The sequence below is a fragment of the Herpailurus yagouaroundi genome, unplaced genomic scaffold (genome assembly GCF_014898765.1).
Source record: "Herpailurus yagouaroundi ecotype Mexico unplaced genomic scaffold, PumYag 161, whole genome shotgun sequence".
In the NCBI taxonomy this organism is placed as follows: domain Eukaryota; kingdom Metazoa; phylum Chordata; class Mammalia; order Carnivora; family Felidae; genus Herpailurus; species Herpailurus yagouaroundi.
The window spans coordinates 26,633-40,491 of record NW_024412402.1 but is presented as its reverse complement, the minus strand read 5'-3'; the positions used below and the strand labels follow the sequence as shown (position 1 = coordinate 40,491).

The 13,859-nt window shown below is 37.9% G+C and overlaps 1 protein-coding gene across 1 annotated transcript in view; it reads left to right on the top strand.

The window, feature by feature from the left end:
- The window catches only part of GUCY1A2 (guanylate cyclase 1 soluble subunit alpha 2), a 195,969-nt gene that overhangs the window by 157,023 nt on the left and 25,087 nt on the right, over positions 1-13,859 (top strand). The window contains exon 6 of the mRNA XM_040482834.1: positions 10,422-10,907. Within this exon, the coding sequence (XP_040338768.1) occupies positions 10,422-10,907 (486 nt within the window). The remainder of the gene's footprint in view (positions 1-10,421; positions 10,908-13,859) is intronic.

The following is a 13,859-nucleotide window of genomic DNA, read 5'->3' as shown; positions in this document are numbered from 1 at the left end:
GCTCTTTCTATAATGCAAGAGAGACTTTCGACCCAGGCTCCTTCTTATTCCACCATCTTGGACATGTGTTCTCTGTGGTTCCAGAAGAGAGAGTAGAGAGAGGACTGGAGAATCACAAGGCCTAGGCACACCTTCTGGTGGTCATGACTCTGTTGTGTATCCTTGAAATGGCTAGACCCTCTGGTCAATTCCCTTTTGCTCTCTGCTGTGATCATTCTGGACCTTCCTGAGTGCCGTCAATGTTCTATACTCTCTTTTTTCTCTGGGATTTTGAACTTGCCATCACTCACCATGGAACACTTCCCTTGCCATATGCCAACAACTCCTGTACTTTTCACTGTCAGAAACAGTCTCTAAGGCACGTTTCTTCCGGTAAGTGCCATGATCTCGACAAGGAATTCTTACACATTGTTCATGTTCCTGGGGATGTTTATAAAGACAAATACCAATTATGTATGTCTGAGAAATTTTGCCAATGCAAAGTCAACCTTCATTGTGATATTTTAATTATGGTAGCATTCGGGGCGCCTGGGTGGCGCAGTCGGTTAAGCGTCCGACTTCAGCCAGGTCACGATCTCGCGGTCCGTGAGTTCGAGCCCCGCGTCAGGCTCTGGGCTGATGGCTCGGAGCCTGGAGCCTGTTTCCGATTCTGTGTCTCCCTCTCTCTCTCTGCCCCTCCCCCGTTCATGCTCTGTCTCTCTCTGTCCCAAAAATAAATAAAAAAACGTTGAAAAAAAATTTAATTATGGTAGCATTTTGTATGATTTGTGAAACTTTCTTTTTAATTGATACGACATAACTCATTTAAGTAGAAATCTATTACAGGTATTTGTTTACTGCCTTTTTTTTACTATTACTAAAAATGCTTCAGTGAATAAAGACATGCATTTTTAAAGTTGATGTATTTATTTTTGGGAGAGAGAGAGAGAGAGAGAGAGAGAGAGAGCAAGCACAAGCACGAAGGGGGAAGGGGGGAGAATCCCAAGTAGGTTTTGCTTTGAGAGCACAAACTCATGAACCATGATATGACCTGAGCCAAAAACAAGAGTTGGATGCTCAACCGACTGAGCCACCCAGGCGCCCCAAAGGGTTGTGTTATTTACTTCTATCGCATGCCTATTCAATACAGACAGCTTCATAAAATGTATTATCATCATAATTTCTTCAACAAAATTGCATTATCATTTCTTATTTGTAGTGTGTCTGTAGCACTAGCCAAATCATCATTATCATTGTCATGATGCTTAATAACAAGAGTAACAATAATATAATAATAATGAGTGCATGCGTACGTGGGTACTAGTCTCGGCTTTTTATGTATATTACCTCATTTAAATTTAATCCTAATGCTCTTGCATTAGAATCGTTACTATTCCAGTCTTACAGATGAGGTTGCTATCACCCTGAGGGGCCGTGTGATCTGTCTGTGGTTAATCAGCCAGTTAAGTGGTGCAACTAGGCTCTAAACTCACATCATTTATAGTTTCAAAGCTATCACTCCTTTGATCCATCCCTCCGCATTGTGTATGGAAAGAACATTGGTCAGGGCAGCCTAGCTTCTCTCTGTCCCTGTCAGGGATCCAGCTCAGCGTTTCACTTGTTGTTTGCCTATTTGTTTTCTTTGTTTTGATTTGGTTGTTGCATTTTCTGGTATGTGTATAAGAGAGTGTCCTTGGAAACCTCTCCTACCTCTTAAGAGATCACCATTGCCTCAGCAGTATGTTTGCTCTGCAGCAGGAGGGTCCCTCAGCCCTTCTTAACCTGCCCATTCTTTCCCCTTTCTTTCCTTTTTAGGATATATATATATATATATATATATATATATATTTCCTCTGTTAGAATTAGAATATAATAGAATATAAGCTCCTGAAAGGCAGATCATAATGCTTTCTCAAACCTTTTATGTGATATTGTTAAAAGCAAAAACATCTCCGTGACCCCAATACTAATTCATTTCTTACCTACAAACAAGTGGAAAATGATATCTAGATGAAATGATGGATTGAATATTAGAGCCATAAACTTTACATGAGCACCATGCTGTCTGATATCTTAGTGAGTAGCCATTATGTGGTTCTGTGCATTTTAGTTGAAATTAATGAAAATCAAGTAAAATTTAAAATTTAGTTCTTTGGTCATGCTGTTTTCATCATTAGAGAAAGATCTCCTGGGTAAGAATCCTCTGTATAAAAGTTTGAATCTTCTATATAAAAGCTAGATTCTGCAGCTGTCCATATTTGTTTATCCATGGTATATCCCCTAGACTGAGCAAATGCCCTCTGATCTCATTAGAAAATTCCTTATGCATGCCAGTGCCCTTAATTCTGCTTGGATTTCCAATGGCTTGGATTCTCAGTATGTAGCATCAGGTTTTGCCAACCTGAGTCTAAGCACAAACCCTAGTTATTTCTTTTAAATGTTTAATGCAATCGAGTCAAAGTGCAAAATGCTGTTTTTATTACTAAAAATAAACAGCCACTGTTAATCATCCATCCGACCCCTGACTCACAGAAATGAAATGAAGAGTTATGGGAGAACAAATATTTTAACAAAAATGCACACATGCCCACACACACAACACACACATAATAACATAGAATTGGGTAATTGGAAGTTAGGGTTTTTGTTTTGTTTTGAGGCCTTGTCAGAATATTCTCATGATAAATTGGCTGGGTCAAAATGGCCAGTATTTTTTATAATCCAAATTCTTATTTTGTACTCTGTTACTATGAGGAAGCTTTTCCTTCATCCTTGTATAACAATGAGTTAGTGCTTTGTGCAGGGTTATTTTTTATAATATTTCCTTGAAGAGAGTGCAGAATTTCCTTTCCTTGCAGAATCTTTTAGTGGTGGTTCCAAAAATTTACTATAGCTTTCTGAACTCTTTATATAGAAATGTAACCAAAATCTCCCATGGGACATGTGAGTGGCAGTGTGGGGACAGAGGTGTCCCAGAGGTGCAGGCTAACTGTGGGTGGTAAAGCAAGGCAGACTTTTTAGTGCGATTCCTTAAATGTGTGTGATTTGCTGCTGGTGTGAATGTGATGAAAAATACAATCGTTTGCACTCTTTTGGGGAAAAAAAGAGCCATCTCTGGGTGCAAAGTATTAAACACCATGTATCACTTTAATATTCCCCACATTGTGTGAAATTTTCAATAAAAAAATGAATAAAGAATCTAAAAGCAAAACATAAGCCTTTCACATTTGGAAAATTTTCACAACAGAATATGAAATGTTTGCTGATACACTTCTTTCAACTATGAAGCATAAAACTATTTCCTTTAAATATTATATGAATCCTGCTGTGACTTAAAAAGCAAAGTGGCATCTAATCGTGGAACATTAAATGACTTCATTATGTGGTTTACCAGCTTATCTACCAAAACAAAACCTGAATCCATTTTTAGAATGAAGTTTTGAGGTTTGAAGAATAACAATGAAGTAAATACAAATACACGAAGCAGGAGGGAAGCAAGCATTTCTATGCTAAGCATTTCTCTTCTAAGATGAAATGTATGGGGGTTATGTGTTTTTTTGGGGGGGTGGGGGTTGCTGATTTCATCAATAAACAGTATGAATTTTTTTGTATCTCATTTCAACAAAGGCAACATTTCATTGTACAGAATAAGTATCATAATTAGCCTTAGATGTTAATATTCCCCCAGATACATCCACTTGACTATTGAATTTGTTTAGTTCTTTAAAAATGCAAAGATGTTCTGCTTAAATTCCTACATATTTAAAGTGCATAGCAAAGCAATGATAGGTCATATATACTAAGTAAATACTTATAAAACAGATGAATAAATAAGAATTCTTTTAATTTTTGTAAACTATATTAGTGTATTTCACTTAAGAATTTTCGTATTGCCTCTTTAAATAAGAATATTTAATGAAGGATTCTTGCCAGAGAAAAGCAAAACAAAATTTACAGTTTTTAAAAATTGTAGCTGTTACAAATACAGAGAGTAGGTTAGAATTACAAAAAAACCAATAGCTCTCTGGGAGATAACAGTTTTTATTTCAAAACACTTTATTCCTTTGGATAATTATAGTCTAAGAATCAAAACACAAACAGGTGAATGATAAAAAGAAATAAGCAAACAGGAAAGCAAGCACTCTATTTTATTAAATGAGAATTTTTTTTTCACTTAGTGGAGTTCCTTACAGATTAATCCAAAATTTGGCTTATGCGAGTAGAGTCATCTTTATTTTACTAGATAGTATTCTTCTTTAGGTTTTATCATTCATCCATTGCAATGCATCTGGACTCTTTTCAGTTTTGGCTGTTATGAATACGTTTTATGGTGATTGATGTCTAGTTTTATTCCATTTAGAACACATTGTATATAATTCCAAGTTAAAACATTTTTTGGGTTGGTTTTTCTTTTTGCAGCCCAGGATATGGTCTGACTTAGTGTATGTTCCATGAGATCTTGAAAAAATTATGTACATGCTCCTGTTGGGTGGGTCTTCCCATATGTGTCAGTAAGGTCTTATTTGCTCACTTTGCTCTTTGAATCTGTACGGCTGTTGTAACAAATTACTACAAATTTGGTGATGTAAAACAACAGAAACTTATTCTTACACAGTCCTGAAGGTCAGAATTTAAAATCAAAGCGATGAGGGAGCATAAGGCAAGCTGAGGGCAAAGTACAGGCTAATAGCATCCCGCACCCGCAGGTGGGATTTGGGTGCTATTCCTCGGACACTCCTGGCTGCCCAAGAACAAAGGAAAGGAAAGAAAATAAATGGTTTACTGATAGAGATCACAGTCATGCAGGATAGGAGTCTCCTTCAGTTTACAGATAACTTAGTAAACTGCAAGAAAAAGACAATCTTATCCATACTCCAATCTGCAGAAACCTATAGACTCCATTTCCTGGAGCCCTAATATCACCCTCATCAAGATGTAAGGGGGTTTAAGTGTTTGCCATGGTGATGTGGGAACTTAAGACAAACGAAAAATTAAATTCCCTTACTGCCTGCAGCCCATTGACAAGTCCTTGAAACAGGCAGAGTGACCTCCCTCTAGGAGCTTAGCTACCTCAATGATGACACTGTGCTGGGGCAAAAGGGAATCTTGGCTTAACATTATCCCCCCCTACCCCCCCCCCCCCGCCTCCCCGGATCCTGTGAGTCTCCTTACTTAAAAATTCCTTTGCAAACCTCCTTTATCTTTAACCCCCAAGTATATGTTGGCAATCATACTTCAACATATGGCTGCTGATATACATCTGAAGGGTCTCATGACTGCGGTTTTACTAAATGGTAATAAATGGAGTTTTCCTAATAGCACCTAGCCCATCAAGGTCCTGGAAACCTTGCTTCCAAAATTCCTTAGAGACTTAAACTGTCCCTAATCCCCTTTGAACCTGAAGGTATATAATCAGTCACTCTTCGCAACCCCAGTGCAGCTCTTTCTGCCCACAGGTCCTGTCCCCATGCGTTAATAAAATCACCTTTTTGCACCAAAGATGTTTTCAAGAACTCTTTCTTGACTGTCAGCTCTGAACCGCACCATCACCCCAGAACTGCACCAGAAGTGTGGATAGGGCCGTGGACTCTGCAGAGGGTCTGGAGGAGAACCTGTTCTTTGACTCTGCTGGCTTCCGGTGGCTATTGGCACACCTTGGTGTTTCTTGGCTTATCGTTACATCACTCCACTGTGTCTCTTCCTCCACATCGTTATGTGCGTGCCCGCACGTGTGTTCACACATAATCTCCCTCTGCTTCTCCCTTATAAGCACACTTGGGATGAGAGCAGATGGTGGTATAATTTTTGTTTCAATCATTATATCTAATTTAGACAACTCAGGAGAAAGATACTCTGTGGTAAGAACCCATATTCCTAGTTTTCGGTTGTCTTTTTTTTCCCCCTTCCTGATACTCTAAGATTCCTTCTCTTAGTATCTTTCTGTTTGAAAATTTTTCTTTGCCCAGACTTTAAGGGTAGGTCTGTTAGGACACAGACTTTTAGTGTCTCTTTAGCTGCAGAAGTCTTTACTTTCCCTTCATTCTTCAAGAATAGTTTCCCCAGATAGAGAATTCAGTGGACAAGTCTTTTCTTTTGATATTTAAACAACTGTGCTACTTTCCCCTGGCCTCCATAGTTTCAGATGAGAAACAAACTTCCATGCAAATTAGCATTACCTGTAAGTCATGCATCCTTTCATTAGGGATACTTTCAAGATCTTTTCTTTGAACTTAGTTTTTAGAAGTTTAATTAAGGTGTGTCTTACAGTGGGTTTCTTTGTGTTTATCCTATTTGAGGCTCACATAGTTTGTCGAACCTGTGGATTTATATTGTTAGTCAAATTTGAGACATTTTCAGCCATTATTTTTCCAGATGCTTTTTCATTCCTGTTCTTTCTCCTTTCCTCCTGGAACTGCCATGATAAAAAGGTCGGATATTGTCGTCGTCATTGTTGTCGTTGTTGTTGTTGTTCTGCAGGTCCTTATAGCTCTGTTCATTTTATTTTATTTTTTAGTCTATTTTCTCTCTGTTCAGGTTGAGTAAATTCTCTTGAACTATTCTCAAATTCACTGATTCCCTCCTGTGTCATCTTTTTGAGCCCACCCAGCAAATTTTCTATTTTTTGGTGCATTTTTCAGCTCTATAATCAACTTTGGTTGTTTTTATATCTTCTGTTGCCTTACTAAGATTTTCCAATTTTTTATTCCTTTCAAAAGAATTTATAATTTCTTGTTGAAACATTTTACGATGGGTTCTTTAAGATTCTTGACAGATAATTCCCATATCTGATTCATTTCAGTGTTGGCATCAACTCATAGCCTTTTCTCATTCAAGATGTGATTTTCCTGGTTCTTATTATGATGCTTGGCGTCCTATTATGTCCTGGATAGTTTGGCTATTATGTTACAAGACACCAGATCCTATTTAATTTTTTAAAAATTTTAACAAGCAGTCACTGTGTTTAGGTTTGGCATACAGGTCCTGGCCTACTTTTGTAGATAGTAGTTGCAATGACAGTGTGATTTTCAGAGCTCACATGGTCCTATTTTCATCTGTTGAGTTTATTTTATGCTTCCAGGGTTCCCACTAGGCCTTGTTAATGCTGCTTAAGGGAGAAGAACCAGCTCCCAGAGGAGAGATGTCCTGGTGTCTTCATGCAAAAGAGGTTTTTTTCATTCATGTGGGATATGAATACTTCCTGACTGGGCCCTTGTGGCAAGATCCTTCTTGCTGGTGGCTCCAGCTGGGCAGTGCCTCAGGAGGGGGCTTGAGAGAGGGAGAATCTCAACTCTTGTGAAGATACAGAAGTTTTTCAGGCTGGCCATTTGTTTCCTACTTTTTTTTTTTTCCTTCTGGGTCTAATCCTTCGAAGTGAATGTTATGCTGTGAGAACAAAGACCTCTGTGGACACCAAGGACATGTCATTTTGTCCGTGCATCCATAAGTTATATCCTAAAGATGAAATCACATATAGAAGTAATGTTTAATACCCTGCTATCAGTGGATAGGCATACAAGTAACTGTTTCATCTATATCAAGAGCAACAACTTCTATCTTTTCTCATGCCTATTGTGAATATCTCAATAAGGTTACTTTGCCATCACATTGGTTTACATGTAGAATTATTATTGTCCCTTCTGGCCTTGCCCAACATCCTTACCCATCATGCTTCTTCAGTGACTTAGAGCATGTCCTCTGGGTTTAAAATGCTGACTTTGCTGTTTATTAGCCTGTGTGTTGTTAGAAAGCCTCCAAGCTCCCTAAATCTGTAAAAAAAAAAAAAAAAAAAGAGAGAACAGTAATAGGGTACAGTAAAATTTAACAACATGTAGATTAAGTACTCAGCATGGTACCTAGCTGATGGCAAGCACTCAGCAGATGTGTTGAGTTAGCTACAGGCTCATCCTCATCAACATAATTATCATTTCATCTCTATCTTAGACATAAAGAAACCAAAGCTTTGAAAGTATAAATAACTTAAATTGGCCCATTTAAATGTCGAGAGAACTGGAATTCAAATCCAGGTCTGATTGTTTCCAAATTCTTCTTTCTTAACCATGCTGTAAGCCTGATACCAATGATTGTCTTCCTAGACTTGAGTCTCATGGGAGCATTGGTTAGTCCACATTCAGGATATGCGGAAATACAGAAATGTGTAGTGTGCAGTTACATGAGCTACTCAGTTTTCAATCACTTCTTGGTTAGACTGGTAAATATTAGTACAGAGATATCTGTGCATTAAAATAAAAATGACCCAGGTAGTTTAACAGAACCTGACCACCAAGATTTCTAAAAGGATGACTTTAACCTTTTGCCCCATCCAATACTCCTTTTTATTATGCTTACCAATTTCTGAAATCTGACAGATTTAAAAGTTTATTTTTCTTATACCTCATGCTCTTTCATTTAAACTTCAGTATAATTTGAGGGAGCACCTGGGTGGTTCAGTTGGTGGAGCGTCCGACTTTGGCTTAGGTCATGATCTTGTGGTTCGTGAGTTTGAGCACCACATTGGGCTCTGTGCTTTCGACTCGGAGCCTGGAGCTGCTTCAAATTCTGTGTTTCCCTCTCTCTCTGCCCCTCCGCTGCTTGTGCTCTGTCTCTGTCTCAAAAATAAATAAACATTAAAAAATTAAAAAATAAATTTTAGTATAAGCAGGTATAAACAACCTGGAAATACTTCTCAGAACAATTATTTTCTCTGTACTCAAACCACAGTCTGCAGTCTTTTGAGAGCCCATGTTGCATGAGGGAGCTAGAAGTGTCTTCTTCATGCTGTTCTCCAGTCCCCTCCACCATACTGTGATAACTTGGAGAAGGGGGATCTTCCTTTACCCTTTTATGCTTATCACCCAGTTCGAGTAAGTAGAAAACAACATATATATCAGTGAGTAAATGAGAGGATTATGCTTAAAAGGATGAAATACTGAGCACTAGCAGAAATTTTACACAAGATAAAGCCAACGTTTGATTTCGTGAAAAGTACAGCATCAAGCATGGACTCAATTGTATCTCCTTCCCCATACTAGATCTTGATGAATGGCACAGGGGGAGCAAAGTAAGACATAGCTGCAGGCCTACCACATATTTGTTCTCTGCCTCTAGTTTCATCCACCAGCCTAACTACTTCATGCTATGAAGAGTAATGGAAGATACATTTATTGAGCACATTCCATGGGGCCATGGAAGGTGACACAGGATGGGCGGTCTCTGCTGGCCAACTAGTATGCTGTTCTTTCTAGGTCATTACAGCCCCTTTCCTCTCCAGGTGTGATCAGAAACCTTATTCTGACCCAAATAACTATATGCATATTGCCGCCTCCTATGTCTACTTCCTTTCCTGCCTCTGCTCCTTTCCTTGCAGTGTTCTGTGGGGCGCGGAGCAGAGATAGCATAAACTTGTGTTCACTGATGGGAAACATCAAATGTCCATTCCCCAGCTTCTCCAGTCCAAGAGCACAGAAAGGAGGGATGGATTTAAAGTACTATTTCTTCAGATTCTTTATCTTATTAGATGCGTTCCATTAGTGCTATTCTGATTTGCGGGGTTTATTTTTAGCCTATGTTGAACATGCTAGTTGAGTGATAGTTACTTCCTAGTAATAGTGACTTAATCATATCTAGTATAAATTTCTGTTTTTTAAAAAATGTTTATTTAGTTATTTTGAGAGAGACAGTGTGCTCACCTGAGCAGGGAAGGGCAGAGAGAGAGAGAGAGAGAGAAAGAATGAGAGAGAATCCCAAGCAGGCTCTATGCTGTCAGGACAGAGCCTCCATGCTGGGCTTGATTTCAGGACTGTGAGATCATGACCTGAGCTGAAATGAAGAGTCATAGGCTTAACTGACTGAGCCATCCAGGTTCCCCTAAATTTTTATTTTTAAGATCAAGTGGATTATTCCCTAATCCAGTCAGTGCAAGAACCACTACATACTCAAAGGTCTACAAACTGTTTGAAAAATGACTTACGTAAGGCTAAACAATACTTTTGATTTATTTAAATCTTCTGGACTTTTTCCTGAGTCTTATTTTAATGACAATTGAATGTAGTTATTTTGACAGATAGATTTATCCTAATTTTATTATTAAGCAGGTTGAAAAGTTTTGAACTGACTCCTGAGCCCGTTTCATGATGTGCCTGAATGTAATTTCATCTTGAATAAAAAATGTTTTCCTGCTTCATTTCTCATTGATCTCACTCTTCATCTCACCATTGTCTTTGGAGAGTGGCAGAGTGGGAGATAATAACAAAGATTTCTGTTTAGAACCATGAATTTTTACGCTGGCTGCAAACCATATTTAAATATGCTCATATGAATGCAGAAATTCAGCATAGCTCCTAGCACATTTCATGTTCCTCCTCTTCATCAGCGTCATAACTAAACTTTTTTGTGAACCTACTTGTATGAAGAGCGCTGATGAAAATTTCATGTTAATTTTGCAGGTGATGGAAGTCAAGGGACAGATGATCCATGTTCCAGAGTCAAATTCCATCTTATTCTTGGGCTCTCCATGTGTGGACAAGTTGGATGAACTCATGGGCCGAGGGCTGCATCTCTCAGACATCCCTATCCATGATGCCACCCGAGATGTCATTCTGGTTGGCGAGCAGGCCAAGGCCCAAGATGGCTTGAAGAAGAGGATGGATAAACTAAAGGCGACCTTGGAAAGAACTCACCAGGCCCTGGAAGAAGAGAAAAAGAAAACAGTGGATCTTCTGTATTCGATTTTCCCTGGTGATGTAGCTCAGCAGCTGTGGCAAGGACAGCAGGTGCAGGCCAGAAAGTTTGATGATGTCACCATGCTCTTTTCAGACATTGTTGGCTTCACAGCCATCTGTGCCCAGTGTACCCCCATGCAGGTGATCAGCATGCTGAATGAACTGTATACCAGATTTGACCACCAGTGTGGATTTTTGGATATTTACAAGGTATTTGGGTTTAATTGCTTGTACACAAGTACTTTTTATTTTTTATTTTTATTTATTTTTAATTTTTTTTTTCAACGTTTATTTATTTTTGAGACAGAGAGAGACAGAGCATGAACAGGGGAGGGGCAGGGAGAGAGGGAGACACAGAATTGGAAACAGGCTCCAGGCTCTGAGCCATCAGCCCAGAGCCTGACGCGGGGCTCGAACTCACAGACCGCAGATCGTGACCTGGCTGAAGTCGGACGCTTAACTGACTGCGCCACCCAGGCGCCCCCAAGTACTTTTTAATAGTAAATTAAATTGCATGGGTATAATTTTCTTTTGGTACTTAAACTTGATAGTAAATGATGGAAATCTCTTTAATTTAGAAATTTTATACCAAGTAACAGGTATTTCTGTTTAATGAGTGAACTTCCATTATGAGTCAATTCATAGTATTGACATACTATAGGTAACCAAATCATAATATTGCTCAGTAAGGAAAAATTCTACAGATCTAGTTCTCTACATTCATTATTATTACAGAATTTAAGTGCTGAATTCTAGGCAACTTTGCACAGCATCATAATTAGTCTTTCTTAGAGAACAGGATTCCAATATAAACTAAGTATTGTATTTTGACAGTAAGAAATAAGTTACGTTAAAATATGCATTGCATTATCAGTTATATGATGATTAATCGGTATTTGGCAGTGCATTGTCAAATAACCCTCTAATTCTAAAGGGATACTTAGGAATGTTCTAGCTATTACCAAATGACCAGTGGTTTTTAGTGGAAGCATCTTAATCTTCCAAGCTAAATAAAGGAAGAGCTTTGAAAATGGGTCACCATTTTTTGGTCTGATTTGGTGAACTCCTTACTATTTTCTTACTAAAAACTGCTATCTTGAACAATTCAGAATCATATCTACCTAATGAATAATTCTGTAACTTTACATAGAATTTCACGTGGATTACACAATGTCAGGGTATATGGCTTTTTTATATAAAGGACAGAAAGCACTTTTAGTATAATTAACAGTAGTGAACTGTAGGCTTTTATTTTCTTCCTTACTAAACCATCTAGACTGCTACTTTTTTTTTTTTTCATAGCATGATCTGCACATAAGAAGATTTGGAAAGAAACATTGTAGTTTGATATTATTATCCCAGAGGGTGTTTTCATTAAGGTGTCTCTCCTTTGGAGAAAGGTGTTCTTTAGTGCCATTATGTATAATGTGTAGCTGCTGCTAAATATTTTAGTGAGTCTCTTTGGCAAGGTGAATTTTCAGTGTTTGGTATATGTGCAGGATTTGCCTTGTACAGAAGTTCTTATAAATTATCTTCAACTTCCTTATAATTTATTGTTACACAATGTATGGTAGACATAGCCAAATGTCTGATCTTAAACCAGAGAGACACTACAATGACTTGTCACTGTTACACTCAGTGATTTCCAAAAGGTAGAACAGATTGGCCTGAATTTGCCAGCACATGCCTTTCTCCAGGCTGTGGGCTCTACTGCACTAATCTTAGCAACCACCAATCTCCTTCCTCTATGAACCCCTGATTTGCTGTGTTAGCTTTCTCCAACCAAAGTAGTCATGTTATTTTGGCTCTAAGCTTTTACAACCAAATGAGATACGGATAAATGATAAACAGATAAACAGATTCTCCTTTGAGAAACCAAGGGAATCCTTGATTTAAATGGAAGTGTCAAGGTTTTGAGAAAAGAAGGTATGTGATATCTTCTGAGGGTACCACAACAATTTGAAGGTTTAAAAATACAGATTTCACAACATCATGTTTCCTTTACCTTGAAATAAGCTAGGATACCCCACAGAAAAAAATATGGGAATATTCTGTGTGAGCCTCAAATTTTTCCATATATATATATATATATATATATATATATATATATATATACCATATATATAAACCATATATATAAACCATATATATAACCATATATATAACCATATATATGGTTATATGTATATATATATATATGTATATATATATATAGGCTTTCCATCTTTGTGTGTGTGTGTGTGTGTGTGTGATATAGATTTATATATCTATATATATCTATATCAGAGAGAGAGAGAAAGAGAAGCAAACATTCCTGGTTCACAAATTCTCTTAAACTGAACTTGTTTGGAAATTTTAGCAATAAATTATAAAGTGATATTATTTTAAGGCCTGGTGTTTTTAACATGTCTTTGATGCCAGTATGTGTATGTATCTTAAATAGGTATCTAGGGCAGCTTTGATGTCTCCTCAGGTTTATATGGGTTGAATTTAGGGTTCAGACAAGGAAAACATTATGTGCTGAAGCCAGAGTGATGATGTCATGGCCACACAGAGGGAAAGACTAAATAAAGAAAGAATATTAGCCTTGTATAAGATAAAACAACATACATTGTGAGAAACGTGTTAGGAGGAATATAAAGTAGAAATCCTCTTATATGCCTAGTCTGAGATTTCTCATCATCATAAGCAGATCAGCTTATTTTCTAGAAAATTTACACAGTGCTCTTTTGTACCATGAGCTATCTGCTCATTTTTTAATTACTATTGAAAAAAAATTCCAAAGGTGGTACAGTTCTTAAAGGACCAGATACCTGCTGATTTCATAAAATTAAGAAGACTTTTTGCTGGACTTAAAGTACATGTAGAATTTTTCTGGAATAATCATACCATGAGGAAAAATATGGTGGAATCGACTTTTTAAAATTTTTTTTAATGTTTATTTATCTTTGAGACAGAGACAGGCAGAACATGAATGGGGGAGGGTCAGAGAGAGAGGGAGACATAGAATCCGAAGCAGTCTCCAGTCTCTGAGCTGTCAGCACAGAGCCCAACGCGGGGCTTGAACTCACGAACCGTGAGATCATGACCTGAGCCAAAGTTGGAGTCTCAATTGACTGAGCCACCCAGGCGCCCCGTAGAACCCACTTTTATATTGGAAAT